This window comes from Candoia aspera, chromosome 5 (assembly GCF_035149785.1).
Source record: "Candoia aspera isolate rCanAsp1 chromosome 5, rCanAsp1.hap2, whole genome shotgun sequence".
Taxonomy (NCBI): Eukaryota; Metazoa; Chordata; class Lepidosauria; order Squamata; family Boidae; genus Candoia; species Candoia aspera.
The window spans coordinates 26,444,662-26,458,798 of record NC_086157.1 but is presented as its reverse complement, the minus strand read 5'-3'; the positions used below and the strand labels follow the sequence as shown (position 1 = coordinate 26,458,798).

Here is a 14,137-nt window from a genome sequence, read left to right as displayed (position 1 = left end):
GCAGCTTTTTTTTAATGGATGGGGCAATTGAGAAAGGAGGGATGAGAAGATGGGTTAGAGATGGGCTGGCCGTCTGATTGAGGAGATTGGTTTCCTTATATCCCGTTGATTTTAGGTCGTTTACCCCGCCCAGAGTCTGTATGAGTGGAGCGGGTTAGAGATACTGTAAATAAATACTAACCTAAATATTTAAATCCAGGCATGACGGTGCCCTCCACAAATCTTGGTCCCCTAGATTCCCTTATCCCCAGACACCACAGGGCCCTGCTGGGTGGAATGAGAGGGACCTCGAGGAGAACCAGTCTGGGCTGCTTTTGCTTTCTCCCCCGCCCCCCTTTTATTTTTAAAGGGCGGATTCGAGGAGAGGAGGCCAAGAAACGACCCCTCTCCCCACCCCCCCACGCCTGTGCGTGTTTAAGAACCGACCAGATTGACGAAGCGCCAATTGACTGAGCTAACAGGCCGTGAAACGCGAGGTCACCGAAACTGTATCTTAATGGGGTGTCGCGAATCGGGCCTCGTAGGAGCAACGCGACCACTTTCCACGCCGAAGGAACCCGCCTTTGAACTTCGCCTGCCCTGAATCGGCACTAGCGCCCGAAGAGGGGGGTGGGGGTAGAGAGTTCCCTGGGGGTCCGTCTGCGGGAAGGGGAAGAAGCGCCGAAAACTCTGCTCTCTGCCCCAGAACGTTGCAAACTGGAGCGCTACAGGGGGAAGAGACAAGGGAAGAATCGGGGCCCTCAAACCCCGCGAGTGATGCCCAACCTGAACAACCCATGAGTTAGTGGAAAGGAGGGCGGCGTAACCAATACTGTATCTTAACTCCGTCTGCCGAAGTAGAGTTCATTAATTAAATGCACCTGCGCATGCACAGACGAGCTCATTCCCGTGTCTAACATTACCCACATGATAAGCCACCCTACACTCAGGTATCCATGTTCTCTCCTTCTCCAACCTTGAAGGCCTCCATGCGCCTATGATGTAGATCCTGCCCACCCCCACCCCCCGGGAAGTTGGGTGGACGGTGCTCGCTGGGAAAGAGGGGAGGTCAGTCGGCCGGAGGCACCTGGCTGGAGAAGGCTGCCCTCGTCAGCGCCTTGTTGGATCCGAGTGTGGGCGGTCAGTCCCAGTGCGGCACAAGGGTTCCCTCTGTGCGTTTGCGCCACCGCCTTCTCGGCCCTTGCGCCTGGCGTAGAAGAAGACGAAGGCTGCTCCTGGAATTAGGCATAATGCTGTTTTAGGTTTCCTCCCCGCCCGGCTGCCATCCCCGCCGTCTCCCTTAGGTTGACCTGATCCTGTACTTGCCCCCCTATTCCCTTCATCCGCGCATGCACATCCACCCGAGGCTCAGCGACTGCGCTGCCCTCTCGTCCGTCTTCCTCTAGCTCAGGATACTTATAGGGAGCTGAAGAACGCCGGGGAGAAGCAGGAGGGAGACGCCTTTCTGTCTGCCCCAGAACTTTGGCAGGCCTGTGTGTGTGCGGGAGACGGAGGGAGAGAAGGAGGCCAATGCCTGAACTCTGACGACGTTTTTACCGTGGCCCCTCTCGCTTTGGGGAGTGCGAGCTCTGACACCCGTCCAAAGACTCTGAAGGGCCTCTTGGCTCCAGAAAGATTGTTCATTCGAGCCTAAGTGGTCTAACCAAGTCAGTACAAATGGGAGACCATAACCGCATCCTCAGACAAGATCACTTTGCAGTCCTAACCAATCTGTATCTAGGTCAGTGTTTCTCAGCCTTGGCAATTTTAAGATGGGTGGACTTCAACTCCCAGAATTTCCCAGCCAGCAACCACACATCTTAAAACTGTCAAGGTTAAGAAACACTGACCTAGGTATACACACACAGCTGCCCCTATGCAGTTCTCTGTCACGTGACCTTCCGTAGGGTACAGGCAAGATAAATAACCTGATACCCTGCAGGGGTTTGGGACTACAAAGCCTTTAACACTGAGCTGGAGCGGATGGCCTAAAGCCAATCTATAGCTCACAATTCCTCTTGCTTTTCTGGATCAAAGAAGTTTTTTTTTCTTCCAAACACGTACATTCAGAATTGTAATTCTCATCGTTTTTCCCTCTTATTCAAATGTATTTCCCTCTCTTAATTATTTTAACCTGTATTATAATCCGTACACTGGTTCTTTTTTGCATCTCATCATCTGACGGTTGCAAGAAACCAGTGCCTCGAAGCCGTCCGAGATCATTCAAACACACGCGCGCTCACCCACAGAGTGGTTTCCTAGGACATGAACGCAGTTATTTTCAGTTGAGATCCATTCAAACATTTCTAAGTCATCAAATGTTGAGAAATAGTATTGACAAGATGAAGTAGGTTAAGCTGCCGGTTTCTCCCTAGCTTTTAGAATGAGCGCAAATATCTCCAGTAGGGACAGAGTTAGTTCACAAATGGTTGAGCGTCAGAATATTGCTCGGTGTCGAAATTGACTCCATTGACACAGATTGTGTGGCGGTAGATCTGAAATTCTGTGGCTGCACAGTTCTATAGCTGAAGGTGATGGGTACCGTAGTCCAATATATCGGGACTGCACAGGGTTGGGAAAAGCAGATCTATTCACACGCGCGAGCCAGTGGCAGTACCAGGAGTCGCAGGTGGAGCAGGGGTCCACCGCGGGCTTTGTTCACACAAGGCGCTTAAACCTGTTTATTGAATTAACTCATACTGGACCATAAAGTAGCCAAATAGTCTGGATGTATGCAACACGAAGCCACACACCCAGATTACCCAAGTGAAGCCTAACCAAAGTTTAGCAAATGGTGTGGTTTCGAAGTGACCCAGTTAAGGATGTAGTTTGAAAAGGCTCTGCAGAACAGCTTCGTATTTGAAGCTCTGTGAAGCGCCAGGGTGGATTTCTGTTGGTGCGGCGACTCCCCTCATTTCATAAACATTTTGAGCAAATCAAGCAGCTAATTCGGATTCTGGGCCGGGCAGAGGCTGGATACCACGGCTTCCTTCGCTCCTAGGAGCAAATCCTGGTCTACGGGCAAGCGGCACGGGGTTTCTAGCTCCCGTCCTTCGTCTGAAATCTAGCAATCCCGGGAACGTCCACAGAGCACAAAGCAAGCGCCATAGAACTCAATAGGGTTCGCTGCGAGCAAGGCGCGGACGGGCCGGGCGTTTGTTTGCAATCCACCGGCGTTAACAGAGACGGCCAACCCCCGGGCGGGAGCAAGAAAGTCTCTCCTTCTCGCGAGTGCGCTCTTTCTTTCTCTTTCTCCCCAGCGCCGCCGCTACCGAAGACCTAAATTTTGCGGAAAGGAAGGAAGGAAGGCCCACCAAACGAAAACAAAACCAGTTCTGGCCCTGGCAACGGGCGCGACGCTGGCTCCCTCCGTGCCTTCGCTCCCCCTCCCCCGCCGGCCTAAGACAAAGTGGATCGCGGCTGATTTAAAGGTCGGTTTGTGTGCGAGCGAGCAAGCGCTTCTCCCCCGCCGACGAGAGACGAAGGCTTTGAAGATGGCCAACTCCGTGTCAATAAGTGGCTTTTGTTTGAGCCATATTCAGATGGGAAAAGGCTGGCTTGCCAATCGCCATAGAAAGCTTAACCCACCATGAACATTGTCCAAGCGCCGAGCCTTCCGCTCCGGCCCGAATTACTTTGAAGTGGCGCAAGACGAGCTGTAGTCAATTTCAACTCTATAGACTCGGGGGACGGGGGGCGTCCCAGAGCAGAAAACAAGAAGGGGAAAACTTGTTTTAGTCTCCTCATTGTCAGATACCTTTCATCTTTGAAATATTTCCCATGAATGATTCATGGAGGGGGGCGGGGGGGGCTTTGTCCTGCCGTCCTTTTCACCAGAAAGTCCTTCTCTCCACTGCACCCCCACCCAGGACCACCGAGCTCATTTAAGAGGCAGCTCTTCCCCACCTTTACCTCCCCCCCTTTTTTTTTTAAAATTTACTTGAAAACACCTTTGCAAACCTCTTTCACTTTCGGCCAATTCAAGGCCTCTGGGGAAAAACAGTGGCTGAGAATTACAGCGTGAGATTCTGGTCGGGCAGTGTTAGGAAATAATTCGGGAGAAGAACCTTTGTGTCAGGCGAACGTAGGGAAAGGGGGGAAAGGTAAATTCTAGCCAATCCCTCATCTTCCCTAAAAAGAACACCTTTAAGCGAGTGTCAAAACTTCTCTCTCTTCTTCAGTCATCTATAAACAGTTATCTCCCATTATTTATGATCACACCATATAAATAATATTATAATATTTTAAATAGTAAGTGGTATAGAGTGCTCATTTCAGATTTTTCATTCAGTCTATCTGAAAGGTGAGGTTAGTTAAATGAATTGCAGCAAATTGCATGCAACAATATACAGCAGGCCTTAAAAATAATATTGGTTAAGAATGCAATAATTGTATTTCTTATTTGTCCTTACTTTTTCATCCAGTGTGGGAAAAATACTGAACAGCAGTTCATACTGTCCCCCTGTCCTCTTCCTCTCTCTTCCAACAATAAAGCACACGTGTGAGATATAAGAAGAATATTTTTATTTCTTTAACCATTCTTGTTTATGTATGACCCGGTTTAACAGATATGAAGGAGGTACTCCATGTTTTTAAAAAAAAAATACTGAAAAACCCATGGCACAGAAAGAATACTGCAGCCCAATGATAACCTCAAATATTTGCAAGTAAGTCCACTGGAACAAAGTATCTTCTTCCTAGCAATTGTATACCTTTAAAGATGTTAAGTTTCACATTAAACAAAACATGAGGGCTTGTCATGGATAGTGCAATTTTTTTTCCAAAGGAAGGGCAAGAAAATAATATGTATAAATTAAAACAATGCATTTAAAATCAGCAAGAGATTTTTTTCCAAAATAAAGACTGCCAAAACATAAATTACCTTGTAAAAGCCCATGCCCTATTTCACTGTATTTTTCTTAGTATCTGAATAGGTTCTGAATAAAGAAATGCAAAACAAACAAACATAAGTTTAAAAGCGGTTTGTATTCAAGTTCCCTTTATATATTTATAGATATAGATATTAAAATGTCCTTTCTTTTATTTGTATAACAATATGATGAGGACGTTTAAAAGCTTTCAGATGGACAGCACCATGCACTGGACTAAAAAACAAGTATTTCTATAAACTATTGAATCACCAACACATTGCACAGGAGACATGCAGAAAGGACCTGTTTTCACATTACATTATTAATTCAAGTAACTTGAAAAATAGGGTGAGTTTTTCTCCAAAACAAACCACAGAATTATAGACAACTTTCACCAAAATTAATAATATTCTTCTTTGGTGTGTTCTGTACGCTTCAAAAAGAAAAAGGGGTGGGGGGAGGAAGGAATGATATCTAAAATTTAAAAAAAATAAATTAATTCAGCTGTACAAAATAAATCACTTCCACGTACAATTTATAACAATGACAAGACTACATATCACAATACAGGCACATAAAAAATTTCCCACTTATTTCTACAAGCCCTGGGAATGGGTAGGCATCCAGTTCCTTATTCAGTGGTCTCTGAGGATAATTTAGTGCTCTTTAGATTATCTGTAGGGTGTTTGTGATGAACCAGCATTTTGCATGTGAAATGTTGCAACAACCACATCAGAATTTGTCAACGTTGCATGACCTTTCCCTTGAATAGCTTGGCAGCTAGGCCAAAGGTAATTTACTCCACTTTACCCCCACCCCAATTCCATTTATCCATTTATGATAATTTACTTTGGTCACTGAATCATTGCATATAATTACATGTGGTGAAAAATATGAAATTGCTTATAAAACCTTTTGTATAAACAAGGATGAAAAACTGGGTCACAAAAAATATTCTTTCAGAAAGAATGTGTTACTCCAGCATCATAACTCTTTCAAAAGGAAGATGTTGACAAAAAGGAGAGGTTTGATCCAACCCTTTATTTTGGGTTCCATTTTCAAATATTGCTCTCTCAGAAATCTAATATACTCTGATTCAATGTGACTGGTTCACAAGTAGGTATATTTAGATTCATGGTCTCAGCTAAGTAATATGCCAGGATGGATTATTAAAGAGAATTTATAAATAAGCCCTGCTAAAATAGTTGCCTATAAATACCACTGAAATCAGTGAGACAAATGCTTTCAGGTTACTTTGAATGCACAAAATAATAATAAATAATTGCAGCATTAACACTGACACCAGCAGCTATTTTTATTTTTTCCCCCAGTCCCAAGATTAGAGCTCAGGAAGGTTTAAAAAAATAGAATTATTAAAAGAAGTAAGACATGTAAAACTGAAGTCCTAAATGTACAGAAATCTACTGAAGTCCTGAGGCCAGATGAAATCAATGCAGCTTACTTCTGAATATAAATATTTAGGATAAGGGAACCAACAGAGGAAGTTCAGGTTTTTGTAAAATCTTGTTTAACTAGGATTGTGACACTCACTCCTTCCCTCAACCATGTTTACTTGGAAGTAAGCACCATTTAAAACAATGGCCTAATCTTCTATATAAGCATTCTTAGCATTAACCTGTAAGGAGCAATCTACAACCAGGAACAGTGAGAGTTTCAATATTGGTTTTAGTCTGATGCAAACATCAACTCAAAGACTGTATTTATGCACTCCATTCTGAGATCTTGAGGAAATCAAAAAAATTCAAAGGCAGTGAACTAAACACAGAGATTACTATATGAATGCAGAAAATCAGTTGGCAGTTCAACAAATGAAAGCTGTGGAGCAGAATAAATCTTTCAGAACTTGGTGGGCAAGCTTAAAAAGCTCACTCCTGGCATCAACAGCACCCATTCACTTATATTACATTCATAAGCCACATTTCTGGTTTTATTTTGGAAAACATTTGCATGGGACTGTCAAACTGGCTGTGCATAAATTGCAGATCAAGCTATGCATTGAACCTCTCCTATCATCCTTGGGGGCAGGGGGGCAGGGAGAGAAGAGATGCATGTTGGGTCATTCTTGAAATCCAAATTGGTTAAAAAAAGATTCTTCTTTTTAATAAAATAAGAGGTAAGTCCAATGTCTTAAATTAATTACATATACAAACACCATAGGGTTTCATTTAGTGAATAAATAGACCAAGTTAACCAAGATGGCACATCTATATGCCATTCTAGAGTTTTGCCTCCCTCCCAGCTCTAATGAATAGTTCTTGTCTCAGAGTTCCTGTAAGTCTCTTCCTCCTCCTCTTCCTCCTCAGAAGATGTGGCATTACTGGATGGGGTATGGAGGTGGTTGGCTGCCCCACTGGCCTGGCAAACGTACCATTCATTGAGATTGGTGACCTGAGGAGAAAGGTTGGCAGGCTGACCCCTTCCTGAGTCCTGAAGTGGGGAGAGAGGGGCACCCAGAGGTGTCCCCACAGGCTGGTACCCATGAGATCCTGGGGTAGGAGAAGGTGGTGGGGATTTGCAATGGATCTTCATGTGTTTTCGCAAAGAGCTTGGGTGTGTGTAGGACTTGTCACAGCCTCTGACTTTGCAGAAATATGGCTTGTCACTGGTGTGGACATGGGAGTGTTTCTTTCTGTCACTGCTATTGGCAAACTTCCTGTCGCAGCCATCAAATTCGCATTTAAAAGGCTTCTCCCCTGAAAGAGAAAAACATCTATAATAGATCTCCTTGTGAAAAGGAAGGATGAAAGCCAATGTGCTTGCATTTACTTGTCAAACCAAACACAGGGAGGATGGAGTCAAGGACTGGCAAGGAAGGGCTGTAGTTTGTAAAGCAAAGGGAAGAATGGAGCACTGCAATTTCTCTCTCATCCCACTACCCCACCCTGCTCCCACGTACACACCTTTTCAGGATCATCATCTCTGAGTGACTGCAAGAATAAGGCCAGCTGTGAAGGTTTAGATTTGCTTCAAAACACAACCCACACCACTACAGAACATTCTCTGAACAGCGATCCAGTACAACAAGACTTTCAGATAAACCCTTCCAGGACAATAGAAAAGCTGCCCCTTATTCCTGCTCTGCATTCTCTTACTAAAATTATAAATAAGGGATGAAAGGAGGGAAGGACTTGTAAGGCAATCCAGAAAAACTGATCTATCTTCAGGAAAACTTACTTGGCCATAATTCCTTCCAGAAATTTGCAAGAGGAGCCTTCGATAATAAACAAACAGGAGCAGCTGTTTAAACATATAATTGCGGGTTGTTGTTTTTTAAAGCCACTAACCTCTCAGGCCATCTACATTCTCAAATAGGGGGGCATTCATTTCCCCCCCTCTGTCATGTTTTGCTTTCCTGCTTGCCAATGATTGGGAAAACTATCCACTCAAAGAGCAAAGGAAGCATCTTGATAAAAGGAAGGGATATGCTGCCCAAGACAGATCTCACCTCCAGGGGGGTGGGTAATGTCAGAAATCTATGGCGACTTTCTTTCAGTGGATTTAATTGTAGCTTAACAAGAAGTGCAACCTCAGGCTCTCTAGTTGGCATAGCTCTACGTTTCACCTGTTTCGAAGGGTGCTGCTAACAAGCATTCTCTTCTACAGGTCTGAAAGCAAAACAGCCTACAGACCTGCCTCTTGATGCAATTGAATTAACTAAACAGATCCCACAAAGCCGCATTATCCTGCTACGGAAGATTAAACATTTTTGTTGGTAAGGCTATTAGAATAACAATAAAAAATGGCATAATTATGTTATTTTATTGGTTGAAAGTAAAATATAAGTCTTGCAATCAGCAATAGCCAAAGTGGCATCTTTCACCAGCTGGACTTTGCCTCAAGAAGGAAGTCCCACCTGGATCAACGGGACTCTCTGCTGGGTAAGAATGCCAGCGATAACTGCAGGCTTTTCTCCTGTTTACGATTGGAAACCACAATCATCTGCTCTCTCTGGCTCTACATTCCTCGGGAAACACGCGAGGATTTGATTTACAGCATCCCTTTTCCAATGCAAATATTTTCCTGCATAGACCGAAAGCAAGCTACTCTTTTTAGTTCAAGCACAGCATCCTAGTTCCAAGGGAAAAAAGAGCAAGCAGAAATAAAACAGGAGCTCTCCTATTATTACGGCAGAGCTTATACGGCGCAGAGACTTCCTCCCGCAGGAACTAGCGCGTTCCCACGAGGGCTTCCGTTGAGGCTTCGCTCCCCACATTCGAGGGATTTCACCCTGGCGCGTTTGGGCCGGGTTCTCAATTAATCCCGTTTGGGAAGAGGGCCGCGTTTCGAGGGAAGTCCTGGCCGCAAAGATCACATATCCCAACGCGAGAGGCCTCCGCCGGCCTGGTGTTTATTTTTAGCCTCCTTTCCGAGGAAGGGTCACAGCGGGGCACACGCAACCGTAGCGCCACGGGGCTCTCGCTCCGTTCTCCGAGCGCTGTGGGGAGTGGCCCGGGGCGCCGTTCTCCGCGGGGCCGCCCCAGAGTTCGCGGCTTGCAAAGGCCCGTTTTTCTCCTGGAAAGGGCACCGACGTTCATCCCCGGGAAGGACGAAGGGGGCGGGCGCGGGACCGGAGTCTTCCTTTCCCTGCGCCCTGGGAAATCTGGCTGTCTCCCGATTTGAGTCGAAGGAAGCGATCTCTCCTGCTCGGGAGCAGCTGCCGGGGATGGGGGAAGAAAGGCGCTCTTCTGACCCAGCCACGGCGTCCTTCCGCCTGACCCGCAGCGACGCCTCTGCCCGAGTCCGGGGCCGGCGGACGGGCTGAGCCCGACGCGGGAAGGCAGAAACGCGCCACTCCGAGCGGGGAAGGGCCTAGTCAGGCGGGCTCCTCTCAGGCGCTCGCCGCGGGAAAGCTCCTAGGAAGAGAAAGAGCGCACCGCGGCCGGCGCCCGCAGAGCTGGTCCGCTGCCTTGCCGGCTGAACTGCGACTCTTCCAGGTCGGCCAAACGCGGATCTTCCGGGCGAAGCATCTCCGCAGGCTCGGCGCTGAGGAGCCTCGCCCTTCCTAGAACCTCTCGCTCCGGATAGCCTTCCGCCCAGGAATCGCGCCTGCTTAGCTTCCCTCGTCCTCCCGCCTCCACCCCTTAGACCAGCACCGAGCAGAGGACGAGCCTCACCGCTCCGGCTCCCCTTAGCGCCGGCGGCCTGGTCCCAAAGCGATCCTCTCCCCAGGCTCTTCTCAGCGACAGCAACCTGGGGCGGCAGGACCCGGAGAAGCCACTTATCTGGCAGCGGCGGCGACAGCGGCGGCCGAAGAGAAGGGAAAGAGCCTCCGTTTGCACTTCTTCCGTTAGAAAAAGTATGTGTGCGAGGCTGGGGGAAAATCCGCTAGATCCCATCGTTTTTCCCACTTACCTCGTCTCTCCGCCGAGCACCCGGCAAGAAAGGAAAAAAGAAACGAAAAGAGTTTTTCCAAAGATCCCGCCATTGGGCCAAAGCGACACAAGATCGAAGGAGGCAGAATCACTTATTCTTCGGCCTGCGGGACACATGCAGATTCCCACCCCCGCCCCGCCTTTCCCTATAGGGCTCTGAGAGGTCTGTACAGGAACAGGAGGCAGCTGAGTGCAAGTCCAGATGGGTCTGGTCGGACAGATTCCCCATCTAAAAATCGATCGCTCTGGCCGCCGGGGGCCATTTGCTTCGGCGGCTGAACAGCGCGTTGCACCTTGTCCGCCTCTCTCTCTCTTTGCAACAACACACAATAAATCACGAAAACAATTAGGTGAGGTCCCCTCCTGTCCTGCCCCCCTTCCCCATAAAAAGTCTCCGGTGGATAATATCTGTCTACAGGCCACTATAAATCCCTACTGCCTTTTAAGGAAAATCAAAAGGCGAGTGCAGATCAAAACCAAGCTGTAAAAGTTACAGCTCCATAAAACCCAGCTCCACTGAAATGCTTCGTCCCCCGCTTCCAAGACAAAGGCCCACTCGTGTCACGTTCCGCGGGTTCTTCTCCGCCTTTGGAAATCGCTGTAAAATTTACTTACATCCTTTTCTACCAAAGGGCTCCAAAACACTCCTGAACAACAAAGGCAACTATATGAATTATGCCTACATTTTGAGCACAAAAAAGAAAAAAACAACTCCAAACCAAACTCCTTTTCTCTCAACCAAATTGTGCTTCTCTGGAGTTCACACAAAAGATAGGTCACATTTTTTTCTTTACACTACAAAACAAAGGGGAAAACAACATTCGATTGACAGGGGAGTGGAGAATGAGAAAGTTTAGAGACTGCCCACCCTGAGCTCCTTGGGATTCCTGTGGTTTTCTCACTTCCCCAGGCACTTGCTTCTTTTCCAGACATCCCCAGCACTCTTCATCTGCCAGCTGAAGAGTGTTGTGGAACCGGAAAGCTCGCCAGCTGCCAAAGCCTCACAGCTGGAACTCTGAAGTTGCTTACCGCGCCTCCAACACACGCGGAGAGAGGACATAATATAGATGTATCAGGGGACAATCTCGCTCGCGGTGGTGGGGAGCGATCACGCTCAAGAAATTAGTTATTCATGATAAAGTCACATGTCTGAACGGACCTAGGGAAAGAGGAAAGGCGGAGAAGGGGGGAACGGGGGGAGAGAAGAGATGCAGCCCGGGTAAGGCGTCCACGAGAACAGGGGCCACCCACCTGTATGAGTCCGCTTGTGGATCTTGAGGTTCTCGGACCGGGCGAAGACCTTGCCGCATCCGGGGAAAGGGCAGGGGAAAGGCTTCTCGCCCGTGTGCACGCGGATGTGGTTGATGAGCTTGTACTTGGCCTTGAAGGGCTTCCCTTGGCGGGGACACTCCTCCCAGAAACACACGTGGCTGCTCTGCTCAGGCCCCCCGACGTGCTCCACCGTGACGTGGTTGACCAGCTCGTGCATGGTGCTATAGGTCTTGGAGCAGGGTGGCGTGCCGCCGCCCGCCTCGGCCTCGAGCCACTTGCATATCAGTTCTTGCTTAATGGGCTGCCGCATGTAGCGCAGGAAGGCGGCGGCGGCGGCGCCCGCGTGGTGCGACGGTGGCGGCTGCGGCGGCGACGCGTGATGCGCATGTGCGGGCGGGTGTGAGTGGTGGTGTTGCTGCTGCAAAGCGGCGGCCGCGGCTGCGGCCGCCGCCAAGTTGACCGGGTAGCCGTGCGGCGCAGGGCCGTAGGACGCTTCGGAGCCAGCGGCGATGGCAGGCGAAGGGCGGAACGGTTCGATGCGCCCGTAAAACTCGGCGGCGGCCGCGGCGGCCGCAGCCACAGCCAGCCCCAACCGCATCTGGCCGTTGAGCGGGTGGTGCCCACCGGGGGTCCCGGCGGGGTGCTCGGGCAGGCCCGGAAAGACGGCGGCATGAGGGTCCCCCCCAGCGCCGTAGGTGCCGGCCGAGGAGATGAACATGGGCGAGCTGGCGGCCGCCGGGGGCTGCTGGAGCTGCGGCGGATCACCCCGCGCGCCCGGCTCCCGCCGCAGGGCCAGCTCCCTGCTCGCCGCCGCGTACGGCTGACTAGCCGAGGTGGGAGCCGCGCCGTTGGCGCCAACTCCACCGCCGGCAGACTGCGAAGAGGCGGCCGCGGCGAAAGTCGCTTCGGGGCTGGCTGGACTGAGCTTGAGCGCCGCCGCCGCCGCCACGTGCTCGGGCCCGAAAGGGGCAGCAGCAGCCGGGTCCGAAGAGCCCAAGTCCCCCGGGTGCAAGGGATGGAAGCCGCCGCCGCTGGTGGCGCTGCCGCCGCCGCCGCCGCCGCCGTGGGAGTCGGCCAAGCGCAGGCTGGGGCTCCTCTTGCAACTCAGCGCGGGCTCCATGCCGCCGCCGCCGCCGCCTCCCAGTGGCCCATCGAGCCGCACGGGGGTAGCCCGGGCCTGGGCCAGCCCGGCGGGGGCTGAGGCCTTCCTCCCCCTGCCCGCTGCCGCCGCCACCGTCACCAGCGCCGCCGCCTTGCCAAACATGGAGCGATTAAGCGGCTCTTTAACTTCTTTTGTCTCCTCCGCTTCCCAACTCGGCTGCTCATTCCATCCTCTCCCCGCTCTGGCCTCCAGCGATTGGCAGAGCGCTCGGCACATTTGAGCGGCGCGGTTGGGAACCAGAGTTTGGAAATGTGCGCGGGTGGGATTGGAGGGAGACCGATGATTGGCAGAGGCCAGGGCAGCGCGATTGGCTCCCATTCAGGCCGGGCGCTCAGCGGGGAGCCGCTCTCGCGTTCCTGCCTGCGTCTTCTCCCCCTCCCCCTCTTTTTTCGCACTCGCTCGCGCTCTTTCTCCCCCTCCTTTCCCCGAAAAAAGTTGCCCTCGGCGGAAAGCGAGAGAAAGAAAGGGGAAAGTTCGCACCTCGCCGCCAAGGGAGCGCCAGGCAAACGGCATGGTGGGGAAAAACACGGCGGCCCGCGGGGGTGGGAAAGCCGGCTTACTCTCGCCCACAGTTGCGTGGGGAGGAGCTGGATCTTCTCTACCACCTGTAGGGCGGCCAGTTTGCAGCTGAGCCAGGCACCCAGCGAACGATCCTTCCGCCCGCCCTCCTGAAGCCTGCGACTCAGCTCTGGGCTCTTCTGGGAGCGGCGCCTCCGCTAAGTCTTGTGTTTACAACGGGTTGTTTCTTGGCAAAGGCGACCCCCAGCCGGGTGGAAAACGATGGTCGTTATAATAATCCACGTTAATAGCTGCATCATTGACACTTCAGCGAGAACGTCCTATCCTAGTAGGACCAAGGAGGTTCCCAAATTTCAAGGAACTTTCCCGACGGGGTAATCCTGCTGGGACTGTCCGGTCTCCGCTTCACGGAGCTCCGTCAAAGTCAGTGCGCCGAGGTTGCGATCCCTTAGACTGAGGATGCCATCTTTCACCCGGACACTGGAAAGGTCCAGGAGATACCCAAGACGCTTGTTCTCGGACGCGCCTCCTGAAGGACCCAGGCACTGAGCCACCCAATGGCTGTTGCCTCGTGGCTCCAGAGAAGCCGCTCCCTTGCAGGAGAAAGGAGGCGACGAGAGGGCCGGTGAGACGCTGTGGAGAACTGCCACTGCCGCCTTCTTCAGAGAAAGGAATGCATTCACTGCTGTCATCGCTGGGGCAGAGAGAATACGTTTTCCAGATATTCGTCTCAAATGATCGAGCCTCAGAGGAGAAGTCAGATCCCGCCTCTTTAGTTCTCCCCCACGTCACTCAAACCTAGTTATGAATTTAAAAAAACCCAATTTCTTCTATTTTAAAAAACTGCGGTTGAATTAATCCCAAGTGAGATCATTGTGTCTGAACGTCGGAATGCACTTTGCCGGGTCTCCTCCCCTTCCAACTTTCGATTCTGTTTATCA

General features: G+C 50.4%; 1 protein-coding gene across 1 annotated transcript; it reads right to left on the bottom strand.

The window, feature by feature from the left end:
• Positions 1-7,112: 7,112 nt before the first annotated feature.
• On the bottom strand, positions 7,113-12,995 carry ZIC5 (Zic family member 5). The gene is made up of 2 exons (XM_063304392.1): positions 11,495-12,995; positions 7,113-7,564 (listed from the first exon to the last, which is right to left on the bottom strand). The coding sequence occupies exons 1-2, from the start codon at positions 12,993-12,995 to the stop codon at positions 7,113-7,115; spliced, it is 1,953 nt and encodes a 650-aa protein (XP_063160462.1).
• Positions 12,996-14,137: the final 1,142 nt, after the last annotated feature.